General features: G+C 35.5%; 1 protein-coding gene across 12 annotated transcripts in view; it reads left to right on the top strand.

Moving 5' to 3' along the window:
* The window catches only part of TRDN (triadin), a 355,819-nt gene that overhangs the window by 274,824 nt on the left and 61,853 nt on the right, over positions 1 to 19,142 (top strand). For all 12 annotated transcript variants that reach the window (XM_087865452.1, XM_087865446.1, XM_087865444.1 and 9 more), the window contains one exon: positions 13,284 to 13,322. In XM_087865452.1, coding sequence (XP_087721578.1) covers positions 13,284 to 13,322 — 39 coding nt within the window. The remainder of the gene's footprint in view (positions 1 to 13,283; positions 13,323 to 19,142) is intronic.

Genomic DNA, 19,142 nt, shown 5'->3' with positions numbered 1-19,142 from the left:
TCAGGCTCCTCTGCTAGGAGCCTGCTTCTTCCTCTCCCACTCCCCCTGCTTGTGTTCCCTATCTCGCTGGCTGTCTCTATCTCTGTTGAATAAATAAATAAAATCTTTAAAAAAGAAAAAAAGTGAAAAAAAAAAACCCAAACATATTTTACATGTTTACATACTCCACAAGCACTTCAGCATATATTTTCCACCAAAATAACCAAGACAAAAATCATTACACTTTCTATTTGCTCATTCACCCTTTCTATTTGCTCATTCACCCTTCTGTGTTTTTAATTTTCTGATTTTTCTCTAACTTTTTGAATATCTCCTTTTGGGCTATTTTCACAAAGTGCAAAGTGACTGTCCTTATTTCAGAATATCATATTTGATTCCGAATATTCTTCATTGCACATAAGACTTTTTTTGTAGTGAGGTAGGTGCTTGGAGGGGTGCCTTAATGCTTTCTTTATGGAAGCTTCTTAGTTACAAAGAATGGCCGCCAGGAAATGAGAATTCCTGTGAATCTATTTTTGAAAGAACATAAAGTATTTTGTTCAAGCACAGCCCAGTGGAAGAACTGGTACATAGCAGTTGTTTTAAATCTGGTTTAACCTGTTAGAAGAACTACTCCAGATGAAATGCCTGGTCTGAGGACATCTGTCTTTGAGGTTTCCCATTTCCCATTAACCTTTCTATAAAGATTCTGATTTTTGTGACCAGCTGATTGGGTGTATATATTTGATCTAAACAAAACAAAATAAACAATAAGTACAGCCTTGGTTATATCAGGCAGAGTCAGAAAGTTTTAGCTTTTGTCCATCTCTTTCTTTCACTTCAGCTGCCATGTAACATGACATAATTTAACATGATATCATAAAAATAGCTGAAAACACTGAAAACACCAACTTTCTTTTTTGCATACTTATTTTTTAGATTAGGAATTAATAATCTTCATATTTGCATGAAAAAATACAGTTTTCAGCTACTTCTGCCTCATAAAATTTGGAGGATAGCTTCAAGCGACATCAAAGATAAGGGTCAATCATTTAATTTGATATGAAAAAGTAAAATATTCTCTGGTAATTAAAATTATTTAAACATCAAATCATAGACAAAAATCAAGTGGTTGGCTACTTAATTCTAAGTTTTTTGCCTACAAAATTAAGCCAAGCTCATAATTTTGCTGTATTATCTCGTAACGATTCTTTTCTTGAAATTTTATAGATCATATTAAACAATTTCAAATATGTGGGTCATATACAATAATGTATTTAGAATAATAAATAAGATTAGAGTTTAGCATTTAGAAAGCAGTACCATAAGAAATCCATATTTTATCATTTATATTAATCAAAGTAATATTTCTTCAACATAAATAACAAAGTAGACAGTGAAACAAATAAAGACCTTTATGGTAAATCTGTAAATAATTTTATTCTGCCACAACTTCTGTTGAATCACCGAAATCACTATGGAACCAAGAATATCTTGTCTAATCTTCCAAGTCAGCTTTTGTGATATTCACTCTCATATAATTTTTAAGTTGGTGTTTAATATGTGCAAGTTGTCAAGTTCATTTAATATTTGTTGCTGTTGCTTTAGCAAACTCTCAATAGCTGTTGCAAATTAATATTGAAATGAAAAGTAAATTTAAAGAAATGACTCCCAGATAACCTCTCACATGACTTAAACATTTATTTTTTTGCTGATAAACTTTTCATCGCTTACAATGGAATAGAAAGTAGGGGAAATACTTCAGACAACTTACTTTCACCTGCACTTTTCTTTTGTGTTTTTCCTCAACTAATGACTCTTCAATATTGCTCAAAACATTTATGGAGTCCCTACTATGTTTGACAAACTGGATGGTTGGTTAGTTGCTTAGCCAGTTGGTGGCTTTTTTAAGCACAGTGCTTGGTGCTACAAATCCTAAATGATAAAAGTCTCCAATTGCAGAATTAACTTAGAGGAAGATATATAAATACAAAATAAAATCCAGGTGCAGGGAATCCTTTCACAATGTGTATATATATTAAATCACCATGATGTACACTTTAAATATGGATTTTATGTGTCACTTATACCATACTAATGCTGAAATAAAAATAAAATAAAATGGAGTAAAATAAAATTAAATCCACTGAAATAAGTGAAATAAGAAATAAGAATTATACCCAGTCCTATAAAACTATGGAGAAAAAACAACTTTAAAGCAAAGAATGCATATCTCATATTTAAACAGAGATACACTGTAATATAAAATGTAAAAAGTGGAACATGCCTTTCTGTACAGTTTTTCCCTTCAGGACACTTGTCATTTTGCTTAAGAGTCAAAGAACAATATGTTTAAATGATAATATATGGTATATAATGGTATACCATTAAGAACAGAACAGTCAACTTAATAGTTTGTAAAAACTACTCTATGACATAAAGATGTCTTAAGATGTGGCCTTTAGCTATTTTGGGGAAGTTACTAGTACTAGTCTCATGAGCCGCCAGTTTTCTCATTAATCAAGTTCTGCCACTATATTCTACAAGTTCTATGAATTTTTAGTTATATAGGTGATTCTTATCTGTGTCTGTGTGTGTTTCCCTCCTTTGGTAATAAAAAATCTGATTAGAGTGATTTTTTTTTTAAAGATTTTATTTATTTATTTGACACACAGAGAGAGACAGCCAGTGAGAGAGGGAACACAAGCAGAGGGAGAGGGAGAGGAAGAAGCAGGCTCAGCAGAGGAGCCTGATGTGGGGCTCGATCCCAGGACCCCGGGAACACGCCCTGAGCCAAAGGCAGACGCTTAACAACTGAGCCACCCAGGCGCCCCTGATTAGAGTGATTTTTAATAAATAAGGAGTTTGTTTTGGACAACAAGGTGACCAACGGGAGGAAGACTAAGGTGCAAAATTGTTCAAGGATTTTGTCAAGAATCCAGGGTCTGGCTTCTCCTTCCTTCCAACTTTGCCACTTTGGCTTGTGTCTTTGCTCCTAAGAGTGGCAAGTTGACTCTAGAACATCCAGGTATCTTATTAGTATTCTCACCAGGAATGAGACAGAGATTCAAAACCTTTTCCTAATAAAGCTTTGTCTCTTTGGAAGGAAAGACTATTTCAGGGAATTTTATCCACACCTTTCTGGTCATAATTGCTTCACAGTGGCCAATCCAACTCCAAGAAGATTTGCGAATTCTTACACTTCATTTTCCAGCCTCTATATCAGAGGAAGGAGAGGGAAAGAAGTGTGAGAATAGATGTTGAGCGAACCAGCCTACATCATCAGCTGCAACAGGCAATCTATGAATATAATTTCTTTTTAAAATATGAATGTTATAATAAAAGTAGAGTCCCCTGTGAGTGCTGCCAAGATTGTTCTTTAATATTTTTTCACTTGAGATTATATCTTGGATTTTTTCATATTAGTATACAGAAAATATAATGGTAACCAAACATCGGATTTCAGTTTTCATAGAAGTATAACAGAAGGTGATGAATATTAAGGGGGGAGATCATACAAATAAATGAACACCTATAAAACCGAGAGAATGCTTTAACAGAAGGAGCACAGTGCTGAGTATAGGCATAGGAAAATCTGACTTAGGTTGGGGAATCAAGGAATGTTTCACAATGGAACAACATTTGATCTGAGGCGTAAGGATAAGTAGGAATTTTAACCAGTGAAGAAATTGAGACTAAGGAGAGAGCAAGGAGTAGAGGGGTGTCTCAGCACAAATTTCCTGTGAAAGAGGACAGTGTTATGGAGTTGTAGAAAGTGTTAGCAAGAGAGGCACAAAACAAAGATAAGAGATAAGCAGAATTTTGAAGACCAGGAGTAAGAAAACTGTGTTTCATGGGCCAAATCTGGAACATGAGATAAGAATGCTTGTACGTTTTTAAATGGTTGAAAAAAATCAAAAGAAGAACAATATTTGGGGGCACTTAAAACATGTAAGAAATTCAAATTTCAGTACCTATAAACAATATTTTATTAGAACACAAACAAGCTCATTCATTCGTGTTTTGTCTGTAGCTGTTTGTGCCCTCGTAGCGGAGTTGAGTAGCCACAACAGAGATCAAATGGCCTATAAAACTAAAATATTTACTCTCTGGTATTTTACAAAAAAAAAGTTTGCCAACCCCTGCTATAAGCCATATTAAGGATTTTTGTATTTAGTTTAAAGGCAATGGACATACGCAAAAGTATTTTATACATGTTTGAGTGTACAGGGGAAGAGGGTTGCGTTCTGTAATGGTCACTACGGCAGTGGGTTGGAGAAGGGCAGAACGGGATTCAAGAAGACCAAATAAGATACTACTGGTAATATCTAGGGACTTATGGTTTCTTGACCTAGGATGGTTGCAGGTGAATGGAGCGAAGAGGACATTTTTGACAAATATCATATTTAATATCAAATATCATATTTAATAAAAATTTTTACTTTATACAACTTAATGGTCGGTGACACCACTGAGATGGGACACCAGAAAAGGAGAAGCTTAGGATAAATCATAAGTCTGGCTTACAACATGTTGAGTATGGGGTGCTTATAGGACTTCCAAGTAGAAATGTAGAGTTGGAAGCTGACTATCTTAGTAGGAGATTCAGAAAAGGCAATTAGGTTGAAGATACACTTGTGGGATATGTTTGCCAGTGTATGGAGTTTAAAGGTGTGGGCATACATGGATGAGTGATGGAAAGAGTCACAGTGAGAAGAGTAAAGTTCTGAGTAAAGTTAGTAAAGAGTACATTTGAAACTGAATCTTGAGGAACCAGGATCATTCTTTTTAGCATGAATACAACCATTGTATCTTGAGGGCCAATACTAGTAATCTATCTGTCCTGCTTTTTATTTTCTGAAAGTTGGTATTTTATGCATTTTCAGTTGTCACTAGTTTTTAAGTCTTATTCTGAAGTTTCCAATGTTGATTCTATAAACATTATTTAAATACTGATATATCCACATACAGACCTGCAGGGAAAAGCTTGACAGTTTGTTGAAGAGTAGATGTTATATACTCTGCTTTTATGAGAAAGAATCAAAAGCAGTTGGTCTCAGAGATTTATCCCAAAGAGCACCTTTTAGAATATGTTAACTAAACATGTGTCCGTCAGAATGTACCCAGTGTGCCTATACTCCTGCATTATCTAGTGACCCCAGATATTCTGATGTCCAATGACTGACATAAAAAGAATCAAGTTTTCTTCTGAAAAGTTCTAGTTTTAATGTTATTTATTGTTCTAATTTTCTAAACTGACATGACAGGGATTGATTTTGTCTTTCGTAACTGATCATTCTAATAAGCAAATGTGACTCATCTATATAGTTGTTCACCATTCTGAATTTAAAGAGTTTTTCTAATAACACTGCAATTCACAAATATCATCTTTACTTATCACATTGTCATCCTCTAAGAAATATTAGAACTTACTGTTTGTAAAATCTAACTGTTGATCTAGAATACTTGATTTCATAATCAACATTAGTATTTTAATTTTTGGTATTTTTTTTCTGTTTTTCTTTATGTGCCTTGTTTCTGATTTAATTGTTGACATGATTTAGTTCTGCTTTGAGTTATTTTAGGGAGAAAATATTATGATTATCATGTTCACAGTGAGGAAATTGATGCAAAAAGATTAAAGGATTATCTAAGGTTTCTACGCTGGATTACCTACTTAGTATCAGACTTAAATGCACCTAAAAACAGTCTTACTTTCCTTTGTTCTTCCTTATTGAAATATATTAGCAAGGCTTATCCTAACGTGGTATCAAAGTTGTTTTTATCCCCATAACCATTTTTTGTATTTGGTAGGATTGGAGAAAAGTTACAGAGAATTTGTTGATTAAAAAAAGAACAGTCAGATTCAAAAGCATGAAGTGTCCATAGGTGACTTTACAAATCCATGATAACTCAGTTCCTGAAGAATTCTTTAAGTGAAAATTGAACCAATGATGGTAGCTCTGTCACTCTAAGCAGAAACTTACAGACTAACACTTTTCCTGTTGTGCCCATCGTGCCAAGATGCCAAGTTGATAGAATGGAAAGGGGTTATGTGTTGGTAAGAAGAGCAGTTGAGGTTGCCAGAGTTTTCTCTATTGTAATCATTGGCTTTACAAATTAATGTATCCAAGCACTGTGAATTTTTATTTTCTCCTTCCAGAAGATTAATGCACAATGATAATATATACACAACTATATGTATATGAAATATACAAACAGTTACAAAGGTAAAGCCCCAAGATTCCTTCCTTGGTATTCTTTCCATTTAAGCTCTCATTAGAAGGGGCAAAGTTGCATGAGAAAATGAATCACTGTCCTTTTGCATACCCACTTTTGTTGTCATTCCAAGCTGCCTTATGCAAATGTTCTAATAAGCTTCTCTCCTTGAGGGGATTTTTTTAAAATGTCACAGTAAGTTTTTTTCATTTTTCCTGTTAATTTTAAAGATTCTAAATGTATTCTCTTCTCATATAAGGTCATGCATTATTTTTACATATTCGAGTGAGATATAAGATGATCCATATTAAACCTATGACCTTTTATTAACTTCGTTGATTATTCTCACTTCAAGTTAAAGAAAATGAATGTTAGTGCCCAGAGAAACAAGGAAGAATCTAGTCAAAGACAGACTGTCCCTTTGTATGAGGAGAAACTAAAGAATGCCTACTTACTTACCTTGGCAATTGGTTGCTGCACAACTCTCTGAACCCACTGAATGGTTTAAAGTCAACTGGCTCATTACCTACAATATATTCAACCAGCTGTCCTGCCATCTTCAAATAACATCATAGGACGTTGTTCTGACTGATAGTTCTTTGTGCACCTGATATGTGCAGCCTCTTCCGATTATTCCTTCCTTATTTCAGTGTGTACTCTTCACAATGGAAACTCCAGGAAGGAAAGAATAATGAGGCGTGCATAGGAAGGCATCAAAGAAAGAGAAGATAAAGGCCGAGTGAGACAATCAGAAACGTAGTACATCGTATTTAGCTTCTATAAAAGACAAAGGATCATGAAAATGAAATGACGACAGAATGAGGCAGGAAAAATGTATGTGTCGATTCTGTGCTGCGAAGAGAGAATGCCCTTTGGTTCATTTTGTATCTTTAGTGTCTTCAAACTGCTTGGGAATCTTGCCAGGAAAGGATTGCAGAATCAGGACTTAAGACATAAAGCATTGAGTTAGGCATTAAGTGCTCCCGTTACGAACTGGAGCCATTGGACAACTATGCCTACAGAAGCTTATAAAGCATACTTGTTTTTTCTTGTCGACCTAATGGGAATGAGAGGCGAGAGAGACAGACAGACACAGACACAGAGAGAACATGTGTGTTGGGGGCACGTGGTTTGTGTGTATGCATACGTGTTATGGAAAAAGCCCCGCTCAGTAGCTGGAAACTCTAGCTTAGGGTTAAAGTAACCAGCTATAAACTAATTAATTCACTTACTCTGGATAATTATATCTGACCAGGGCAAATTAAATATAAAAATCTAAAGATAATTGCACAGTGTTGAACGTGGGCGAGTCCGTTCGAATGGGCTTTGCCACCTAGGTAAGGCTTTAGTTAATGGGACAGGGATTCCACCTCATATTTTGGTCTAAACCACCTAAAAGTGAAGCTTATAAATGTGATGTTCCTGGCATCTTGAAACATTTTTACATTGTTTTGTGTCAATAACAATTAGTCTAGGGATATTTTAGGTGTGGTGTTTCCAAAGATGAACAAGATAAAATCCCTGTCCAAGAAAATCTCACAGTACTTGAAAAAGAGGGCTGGAAAAGAGGAAGATTAAAGTGGTCTCCAGTGGTGCCTGAGACCAGACGTATTAGATATTTTATCCAATCTATGGACATCTGCTATTTAGATTTCAGTACATGAGTGCTCAGGAAATATTTATTAAATTATTTGATCTAATCTTAGCCACCAATACATCAGCTAATTATCATTTTCCACTTCATACGGTGAGAAAACTAAAATTTAGAGTTTCAGATGCCTCACATTAAATCATTTGGTTCATCAATGAAGGGAATAAATTTCAAACCAAGGGATTTTTTGTCCAGTCAGTTTATGTCTGTCTGTTTTTGTCCAACTGCAGTACGAAATGATCTCTGCAAGCCCTTAATTTGGATGAGATTGCATAATTACTTGAGAATGCCATCACCTTGCCCCTTGATTATGCATGGAGGATTCCTCAATTTATAAACAAGGATGATACTGATTTAGAAACTCAGGCAGGAAAAATGGAAGCATAGAGAATACATAATGTTTCAAAATCATATGGACATGGTTAAAAAAGAAGAAGGAAAACATTAAATAGCCCATAGGATATTGAAGTAGAGAAATGCAGGCACAGGTAAGATGAAAAGTCATGGAGAAGATGATGCCAAGGGGTTGGTTCTCCATGCGACATCCCCCAAACTTAGGAACAGTATTTTCTTTTGAAGGTCTATGAACTGAAGAAGTTCCAAGTCAAATCTGAAGATAGTCAGATTTCTCCTTTCTCACAATTGTATTCACCTGGACCACAGAGTAACATGTCCACAGCAGATGAAATCAAACGCTACCTACCAAAACAGATTGTGTGCAAAACAACTCCTCCCAAGACAGGAAGAAACATGAGTTCAGTGGGAGTTTTCCAAAATCCCAAAGTTTGAAGCCAAGCTACTCGGAATGATAGTAGTTCTCCATCCCATCCAGTAAAGCCTCATATAAAAAACAAAATGTGAAAGTGTGTGGGTGTGTGCGTGGGTGTGTTTTGCATATGAATTGTTTTTAAGTGATAAATTAGAATCAAAGTGACGTTGTCCAAACGTGATGTGTGTGTACTAGTAGCAGATTTTCTTCAAAAATGCAAAGGAACACTCAAATAATGTGAAAATCGTGGGCTTAGAATAAATTTATGAATGTCACTTTTTAATTAGATATTTAATAAAACCTTAATTTTTTTTATTTAAAAATTTTTTAATTTAAAATATATTTTATTTAACAGTATGGTAGAAAAATATAAGAAACAGAATTTAAAATATCAGTAAAGAGACTGGCGGGCCCTATTTGCTTTGTACCTCAAGCGGTGCTAAATGCTTCACATGTCGTGTTCAGTTTCATTTTTACAACATCTTTTTTTTATTGATGTGAACATTGAAGTGGCTTGCCCAGGTCACACCGGCACCTGAGGTGCGTTTGGGATGCTATGCCTGGTGGTAGGCCTCGTGTCATCAGCCACCATGCTTTTCAGACTCCTTCAGACCTAAACCTGCAAACCACTGACTGCTGAAATCCCTTCGTATATTTTGCAAAAATAGATTTGGTGACTTGCTTTTAAATGTAAAACTTCCCATGCTATTAAATATGGATACTATTCCAGGAGCGTATGAGACAGCAATTTTCTATCAATGCTCGATTGATTTATTTAGTTTAACCAGCTAGATTTAGGAAACTCATTTATACAACATGATTTAATGACTGAAGAAAATAGAAACTTCGGTGACTATGTGGTTTGTGCCAATGATAATACTAATAACTCTGTTGGTAATTTGTCTACGTAATATAACCTAGGTAAATACAACCTACCTATAAGACGTGGAAGGTAGCTTACCGTATAGTTTTTTTGTATGAAATGTTTAAAAGCTCTTCATTCTATCTGTAGTAATAGCAGTTATAGCTATTTGCTTATGAATGCTTAAGGCTCTTGAGTCAGGAAAAAATCAGTATAATAAAGACTGGTTTTGCCCCATAGTAGGGAAAATGTACTTAGACAAATTATGAAGCCTCAGTATTGTTATCTTTAAAGTGGGTTTAATAGTGATATTTTCCTCGTAGGAGAGGTATGTGAGGATTACATAAGATAATTTCTTCATTTGTGCAACAAATATTTACTGATCCTTGTTCTAGAAAGCACTGATCTAGGCATGATGATTCAGCAGAGAAAATAAAAATTCATCTCAAGATGCATGAAATTTGTATTCTGAGGTTAGAGAGCAAATAAACACATGAACCTTTATTATTACATAAATAAAATATAAATAATGCATATAGTACACTTATGTAGTGAATGCCATGAGGAAAGTATTATTGGCTGCAAGGGCTAATTATTATTATTACTGTTTATTTTACATATAAGGCCTCTATGTATTGAAAAGTAAATGTGAAAATGATAACAAAATAAAGTTGAAAAAGAAAAATCAATGATATTCAGCTTTTCCTTAAAAAATATTTAAGATAGGCATTTATTTATTTATGTATTTATTTATGTATTTATTTATTTATTTAAAAGAGAGAGCAGGGGGAGGGGCAGAAAGAGAGGGAGAGAGAGAATCCCGAGCAGACTCTGCTCAGGCGGGGACCCCGACGGGGGGCTGAATCCCTCGACCCTGAGATCAGAAACCAAGAGTCAGATGCTTGACTGAGCCACCCTGGGACCCTTAAAATAGAGACAGTCTTAAAAGAACGTTGATTTGGGGGACTTATATATTGTGTAGATTTCTTTCTTTTAATTTCATGAAGACAAAACAGAGACACCTAACCACAGTTGATCTCCACTGCTGCCCTTCTCCGACTCAAGCACATACATGCTGAAGTTTTGGTTGGCCTGCTTTACTTGAGAGCATAGTGCTGATGACATTGAAAAATCATTAATGAAGCTCCCCTCCCCAGGCCCATCAGCAATTCACATTTCATAAATGAAATCAACAGCCTGGAAAAGTCAGTGCTGCACATGAAATGACAGGCCGTCTGCCTCAGCAACTCAGCGTGGTGATTTCTTGCTTGCATGTCTCCACAATGCTTGCATGTGGAGCCCAAAATGAAGGGCTCAAGTGACAAATGTTTATGAAAATCAGGTATTTTATTATTATACAATAATAGTCAATGGTAAAAAAAAAATTCAAGCAGTAATTTGGATGAAAATAAAAATTCCCATTCCCTCTTTCTGGCCTCCAGATCCCAATCTCCAGCACTAACCACTGTCCTTAGTATCCTGAAACTTCTTAAAGAAGCCTTTTGACTAAACTTAAATATAAATATATACATTATGTTTATATGACTAGGAACAGGCATCCACGTGTGAGTCAAAAATTAAAGTCTTGACCTTCAGTAGTAACACCACCTACAAAATGATGGCACTGAGCTCTGAATGAGCAAGTAGTAGCCCTAATGAAAGTGATGCCCACCTTAGAAAATCCTTTGATGGTAATCTCACAGAGCAGTTCCTGCTTTGCATCTTCAAGGATAAAGACCCGATTCTGTAAGAAAAAAAAAAAAGAAAATTACCATGCAATTTAAGTTTATGAGCATAATTCTAAAATAATTAAGATCTTGCTATACATCACTTAGAATTCTCATTAATTTTACAACATTATTTTCTCCATTGTAGGAATGACAAAATTGAGATTTAGGGTTTTAAGTAATACCCAAGGTCACAAAACTTAGTAAGTGCACTTGCTCTTAAAGCCAGATTATCTGATCCAAAGCTTCTTTTTACACATCCCATGAACTCATACCTTGTGAGGTCACGCTGTAAGCGCTGTTTGCAGAACACCAGAAGTCGATAGTTCCATCATAGTGTGAGGGTCCACGGGCACATGCGTTATAGATAACACATGTTCATAAGAGTGCCTGTAAAATTTTATGTACACGATAAAAGTTGGTTCTGATTGTATCGTACTCATAAAAATATTCTGAACAACTTTTATCTTTTTTTTCAGAAGATCTCTTGACAAACATTAAGACTAAGATAATTCCATTTCAAGATTACAATGACAGTGTGACTGAGGGGGAGAAAGCCATGTGTAGAGTGGGAAGCAAAACTCTTTCAAGTAGATAGGACACTGAAATTTTGTTTCTAGCTCTGGAAGCATGAGATGAATCAATTTCTTCTAGGACTACAGATGCACCAGACGGAGCATGTGGTCTTTCTATAGTCACCATTTGGTTCATTTACTCATTCTTCCCACAATATTTATTGATCATATACCACACGTCAAATATGTGAACAAATGCTGATATTTGGGTAGCGAACAAGACACAGTTATTGCTCTTATGGAAATTAAAATCTAAAAAGGGATACAGACAATAAATAAAAATTGAGTAAAAAATTATGTAACAAAATTTTATATAACATTAAGGCACATGGGAAGTATTAAAATAGTGTGTGCCCTACGCAGTTCAGCAAATGTGTTAACTAAAAAGAGAGGAATATGTGCTAGGGAGTGTTGAAGTGCAATAATAGCAGTGATATCACTTTTTACATGATATGCATTCAAGTGTTATAGGAAGTAGGGTGTGAATGCCTATGTAACTCTCACTATATAAAATTCTGCTGTTAAACAAATGAGGGTTTTTTTTGTTTTTGTTTTTGTAATTCCAGAAAATGAAACTCTATTAGGCTGGAACTCAAATAAAGCCAGGTAGCACTATCTCCGTTAACATAGACTATACTTAAAAAGTATCCCAACTATGAGATCAGTTTTCCTGCTGTTGGAAGGAAAACTTGTAACACAATGGAACCCTTACCTTAATCAAAACAAGACTTTATGCCAAGAAAGGAGAACTATAAGGCCTAGACAAAATTGTTTAAACAAGAGTAAAAACTGGGAAACATAAAAATATAGTCAACTATTACCTTGGTTGGGATGATATCATGAATATTACTTGGATAGTTTATAAAATTATGTATTTATCCTATACTGATAGTAAGTTGGAATGCAGTTTCTAGACAAAAGCCATTTCCTAGGACAATAAGAAATCAAAATACTTAATTCTGATAAGGTTTTATATTATTATACTAAGCTTAAGTCAATTTAATTTATCTTATAAAACAGATAACAAATACTCATAAAAACAGGAATTATACCAATTTGAAATTATTAAATTAACCACCAGGTGGCGCTCCAGGAATTGAGCGTATGTAGTCAGAAATCTTAAATGGCTTGAATTGGTTAAATTAGGAAAAATTACCACACTTTTCCCCCAAGCGGTTTTTTATTAATTTTTTATTTGTATTACTTAGAGAGATTCTGAATCATAAGAAATGGGCACTTATTAAAGACAAGATGCCAAATTACTTAGTATGTTTAGTATGAAACTTTTTAGCAAACTGGATTTTAAAATAAAGTCCTTTTGCTTAAGTTACTTTATAATTTACTAAGAACACACATTCATTGCATATTGATAAAAGTATGTAACTATAATTGAAGTTGAGAACAGATGAGAAAAATCTATTAAAACTGATTCATATGGTTTTTTTCAAATGCTGATTTTTTCCCCTTGTTTGTATGTGTGTATGTATATGTTTTACTCCAGAATCTGAAATTAAAAAAGATGAAAAGATGCCCAAAGCAGGTAAGGACGCTTTTTAAGATTTACACATAAGTAAATGTTCTGTTTGTTACGAACAAGGCTAGTATTATAATCAGGGATGGGTAGGGCTTTGAGATGCTCAAAACATAGAAAAGATATGGATGCACCCATCCCATATATTTTAAATGTAGTAAGCAATAAACTTGAAGTTATGTTAAAGTTAAAATAGATTTTATGTTTTCTGGATAAGGTCATCAAAGCACTGGCACTATTAGCATATGCTGGTCCTTATTCGTCTAATGGGCAATTGAGCACTGTTTACAAAGTGCTAAGGGGACAATCTGGCTTCAGCCAGATCATGACAAATGCCTGAAACTTATTCTTATATCGATTGAACCTTATGAAATCACCTATATCCAACCATTTTTTTTACCTCAGAAGCAGTGGTTTCATATGAGTCAACCTAAAGATCCAACCACTTTCTTTCCCACTAACTAAATATTCTTTGGAATGGTAATCCATTGCCTTCTTGGTCATTGATTTGAAAATTGGAATACTCTGAAAATAGAATTTCTGAAAACAGGTTCTGTGAAGGAGGAAGACAAGAGATTAGCTGGGCAGTCTTAAGACAGGTGTTAACAGTTAGGAGAAGAAACATCATAGAATACAGTGCAGAAAAATAAAACTAAAAATTCCAATTAGTAATGACAATCTTCCCAGGGGTAACCCTATCCCAAATATTTTCTATCTATATGAAGATATTTATATGTCTATCTCTACATATGCAAAAGAAATTTATACCTCTACCTCCCCATACAATGAAAGTTCTGTGTACACACAGACATACATATCATTGGTCTTAAAATATTTGTATATACTCATTTTTACCAAGCTTAACCTATATGTAAGTAATACTTGTTTTACCTTTCTATATATATATTAAATAATAACTTGAATTATTGTCACTCCTTTTGAAAGTACTGTTAACGTAGCAGAAGGAATTCATTGTTTTTTTAGTGAAAAAGCATAGCCGTTTTGAGTGACTTTATAAAATCCGAAAGCCTGCATTCTCTGGAAGATAAATGGGAAAAAGTGACCAATTTTACACAGTGAGAAAAATGAATAATAGAGATATGATATAGTGAGTCTTAGCATCAAAACTTATAACTGAGCTTTAGATATATTGACAGAAAATGGGAAACTACATATAAAAATTGCTCTATTGTTGTTAGCACTCTTACTGGTGTCAGTGAAAGATGCTGATCAAATAAAAGGTACATGACATTACTCCTTCTTGTAAGCATAGCACTGTATTTGATGCTTTATTTTACTGTTGCTATGTAATGGGGAAAGTAATATGCACTATAAATTTCCTATTATTAGTTTGCATTAAATATTTATGTCTATTTTTATGTTATATTTATTTTTAACTTCCTAAAAGGAAAGAGAAATCAGCATTAATGGCATATGTTATATAATCAATCAACAATTTATTGAAAACATATATTATGCTAAATATCACTGCCATATGTTCAGGATTGTGCTTGGTGATGCAAAACTTACAAACAAGTGATAAGATATTGTTTCCGTCCCAAGAGAGTATAAACAAGGACATAGACATGAGCTATCAAACGATGGCTACAAGACAATTATGTTAGTGGTGAGTGCTCTAGAAGTCTCGAGGGAGGAGCCACCCTGTGGTCTTATCAATCAGGGAAAACCTCAGGGAGATGATGGATTTCAGCTAGGATTTTAGGAATATGCAAGAGCAGCTGAGACAGAGGGATGATTATGCAGCATGGTGGAAGCAGCGCTAGCTTTATAGTAGAAAGACATGAATTTGACTCTTTGCCATTTGCTAGGGGTGTGACTTTCCTTAAATTACTTTACATTTCTGAGCATCAATTTCTTTATCTATCAAATGAAGATCATCAGAACAAGCCAGCAGAGTCGTTAAAGGAAATCAATTTGATGCTTGCCATTTGGTTCAGCTTCAGTAAGTGGCAGCTCTGCCTAGGAGTTAGCTTAGGGGCAGGATGAGTGTGCTGCGAGCAGGGGGCTGCGAAGAGAGGACCAAGGACCAAAGCAGATGCTAGGCACCGAATGAGGAGCAGAAGATGGCAACACTGCAGCCGTGGTACGTAGCCAAAGGAGAGTGGTTCTGGATATCCAGAGGGGGAGCATTAGGAGGCCAAAGTGAAAAGTTTGGATTCTTAGAATGTGAATCAGAAGAAAGTAATATCATAAGGCATATAATGGTGTGTGGGGTGAAATCCTATAGAAAGAATTTTCGATCAGAGATTTGACTCAAGAGTGTTTTGCAGTGATCTAAGTATTAAAGATGGGAGAAAATAAGTAAAAGTAAAAATAAAAGTAAATCATAAATAAAGATGGGAGAAATTGGTACAGAGAAGAAGCAACGAGGAAGCGAATTTTGTTTATTTTCAAGATTATTTATAGCCATGACTACAGTGTGAAATTATTAGGAATTAAGTTTTTAAAAAGCATGGAACCTAGCAACCCACTGAAAATACTAATAGCATCTTGTTGTATATTCTTTCAGTTACATGAAATCAAACACTTTAAGAGCAGTCATACTGTCTGTACTGCGCTATTGCTGCTTTTGTAACTGTCAAGCTGTTTCATAGGAAAAGAACAGGCACTGATGACTGTAGCTCTACCAGACTCCAAGGTCTCAAGCATGAAAGGATGGGAAGGTGATCAAACGTAGAGGTTGCAAAGGCAGCGCAGGTGGGTGGATGCTAGTGGGATATCTACGCAGAGATATCCTAGCAACCCTTGGAAATTGGGAGCATTCACTTGGGATCCTCAGACTGGGTTTGATATACATGAGTTTAGAAGTTTAGAGTTCAGAGGCAAAGGAGAAAAGGAGTTGTTCCAGAAAAAATACAGAGAGGGGAATGAAGGGAATGAAGGACAGCTTCTTGGAAAAGTAAAATTGGGTTACCTGGAAGACCGGGAAATACAGTGTCTCAGCATCCCAAAGCAGGACCCCTTCAAGAACACATGGAAAATTCAGCAGTATGACATCTCAGAAAGGTCATGAGACATGATGACTGAGAAAAAGCCATTATATTTGACAAAAACCTGTCATTTTATGACCTTTGGGGGAGCATTTTCGGTAGACTGGTGGAGGTAGAAACAGTTTATAGGAATTAACAAAGGGACTTATCAGTAAGCAGAGGCAGAGCACAAACTACTTTTTCCAAGATTTTGTTGTTAAAGGGAGGCAAAATATTTTATTTCAGCAGGTAGAATCGATGAAACTTGTTTTTGTTCTCATGTTGGTGATAATCAGGCGGAATATTCCAGGGAGAGGAGGAGCAAGAAATCCAGAGGGAGATACTGATTAGGAGAGAACTGTCCCAGATTTGAGAGATGTTGGGATATTACAGGTGGAAGGAATTAGCTTAATTATGAGGAAGAACAAAATGCCCCTGAGCTTTGAGGGAAAAATGAAAGGGGAGATGAAATTAAAGTTGAGCGTACATGAAGGAGGACACTCCTACAGAATGATCTTTTCTCCTAAAATCTCTCTGTGAAGGTGACCATTAATATGTTTGTTGCCCAAACCAGGGGATGGTTTTCTTGCTTCATATTATAGTGACTCCTACGCAATATTTGACCATGTTTACTGTCTCTTGTACCCAAAAAAACCCCCAAAAACAAAACAAAAAAACTTTCTTTGGAAAAACTAAACCATTTGACCCACACTGTTAAAAATAAAACAACAACAAAAAACGACTACATTTTTAAATACTGGAGCAACATTTATAATGATTTATTTTTGACATTGCATATTATTAGTCAAGAAATTCCTTTGGCAAGAGAAACAAAAGATAAAATGAATTTATGGGACTTCATCAAGATTAAAAGTTTCTGCACATCCAAGGAAACAGTCAGAAAAACTAAGAGGCAGCCCACGGAATGGGAGAATATATTTGCAAATGACACTACAGATAAAGGACTGGTATCCAAGATCTACAAAGAACTTCTCAAACTCAATACACGAGAAACAAATAAACAAATCAAAAAATGGGCAGAAGATATGAACAGACACTTTTCCAATGAAGACATACAAATGGCTAACAGACACATGAAAAAATGTTCAAAATCATTAGCCATCAAGGAAATTCAAATCAAAACCACACTGAGATACCACCTTACGCCAGTTAGAATGGCAAAAATAGACAAGGCAAGAAACAACAATTGTTGGAGAGGATGTGGAGAAAGGGGATCCCTCCTACATTGTTGGTGGGAATGCAAGTTGGTACAGCCACTCTGGAAAACCGTGTGGAGGTCCCTTAAAAAGTTAAAAATTGAGCTACCCTATGATCCAGCCATTGCACTACTGGGTGTTTACCCCAAAGATACAGATGTAGTGAAGAGAAGGGCCATATGCACCCCAATGTTCATAGCAGCAATGTCCACAATAGCTAAATCGTGGAAGGAGCCGAGATGCCCTGCAACAGATGACTGGATTAAGAAGTTGTGGTCCATATATACAATGGAATATTACTCAGCAATCAGAAAGAATGAGTTCTCAACATTTGCTACAACATGGACGGCACTGGAGGAGATAATGCTTAGTGAAATAAGTCAAGCAGAGAAAGACAACTATCATATGATTTCTCTCATCTATGGAACATAAGAACTAGAATGATCAGTAGGGGAAGAAAGGGATAAAGAAAGGGGGGGTAATCAGAAGGGGGAATGAAACATGAGAGACTATGGACTATGAGAAACAAACTGAGGGCTACAGAGGGGAGGGGGGTGGGGGAATGGGATAGACCGGTGATGGGTAGTAAGGAGGGCACATATTGCATGGTGCACTGGGTGTTATACACAACTAATGAATCATCGAGCCTTACATCGAAAACCGGGGATGTACTGTATGGTGACTAACATAATATAATAAAAAATCATTATTAATAAAAAAAAAAAAAAAGAAATTCCTTTGTTTTTTACCTGCCAAAGAAAATGAAGGCAAATGGGACATGCATTTCATTAGGTAATTGGAGAATAGCTAAGTGTTCTTTTAGGGAAGCAATGGATATTAATTATAAGTAGCAATATAATTAAAAACAAAAAAGGCTTGCATAAGTAATAAGCAATAAATTATTTTTCTTACTTATCAAGAATATTAATATTCATAAACAAAGTCTTCGGAGTCCTATAGCTGAATTTCTAACTGTCTAACAAACATTTCCACTGGGTTATTCTGCCTACACATCACTTTGTTTAAGAGTGAACTCAACAGCGTCTCCATTGTCTTTTTGTTGTTACTGTTGTTGTTCCTTATCTCAAGAAATGGAACTCATGTGTCACCATTCAGTTACATGGACTTAAACTTCTGAGTCATTTGCAGCTTCTTGTCTTTCAGAACCCGGTGTCCAATTAGGTATCAAGTTACGTATCTCCCAAATGCGTGCTCCCCCCTTTGTTTTCTTTCCTGGTAAGACCATAGTTTTAGCTCTCGTCATCTCTTGCCTGAATAAACAAACCGTGACTTAATCCTCTTATTTCCATCTCCTCTTCACAGACAGGCCCAACAACACACACCTGTGCTAGTTATCTTTTCTAAATGAGTATCTTCAGGGAACAGAGCTAGATTCTCTGCCACTACATTTTACTGCCCTCACATATTTCCTCCTTTTGTCTACTCACCACTACCACTGCTCCACCTGCACCCACACAGACATTTTAAGATGACCAGATCTGCAGAATTTTGTTTATCCAAAATTGTCTTTGAATATTTTTCCTTCACTTCAGGTCCAGGTTAAAAACATCTTACCTATAAACCTTGCCTCCAATCTTGGCAGCTTACTTTCCCACCCGCCA

The sequence above is a fragment of the Ursus americanus genome, chromosome 11, assembly GCF_024610735.1.
Source record: "Ursus americanus isolate L20-20 chromosome 11, mUrsAme1.1.p, whole genome shotgun sequence".
NCBI classification, from domain to species: domain Eukaryota; kingdom Metazoa; phylum Chordata; class Mammalia; order Carnivora; family Ursidae; genus Ursus; species Ursus americanus.
The sequence above is the reverse complement of the archived record's forward strand: the minus strand, read 5'-3'. Positions and strand labels throughout refer to the sequence as shown.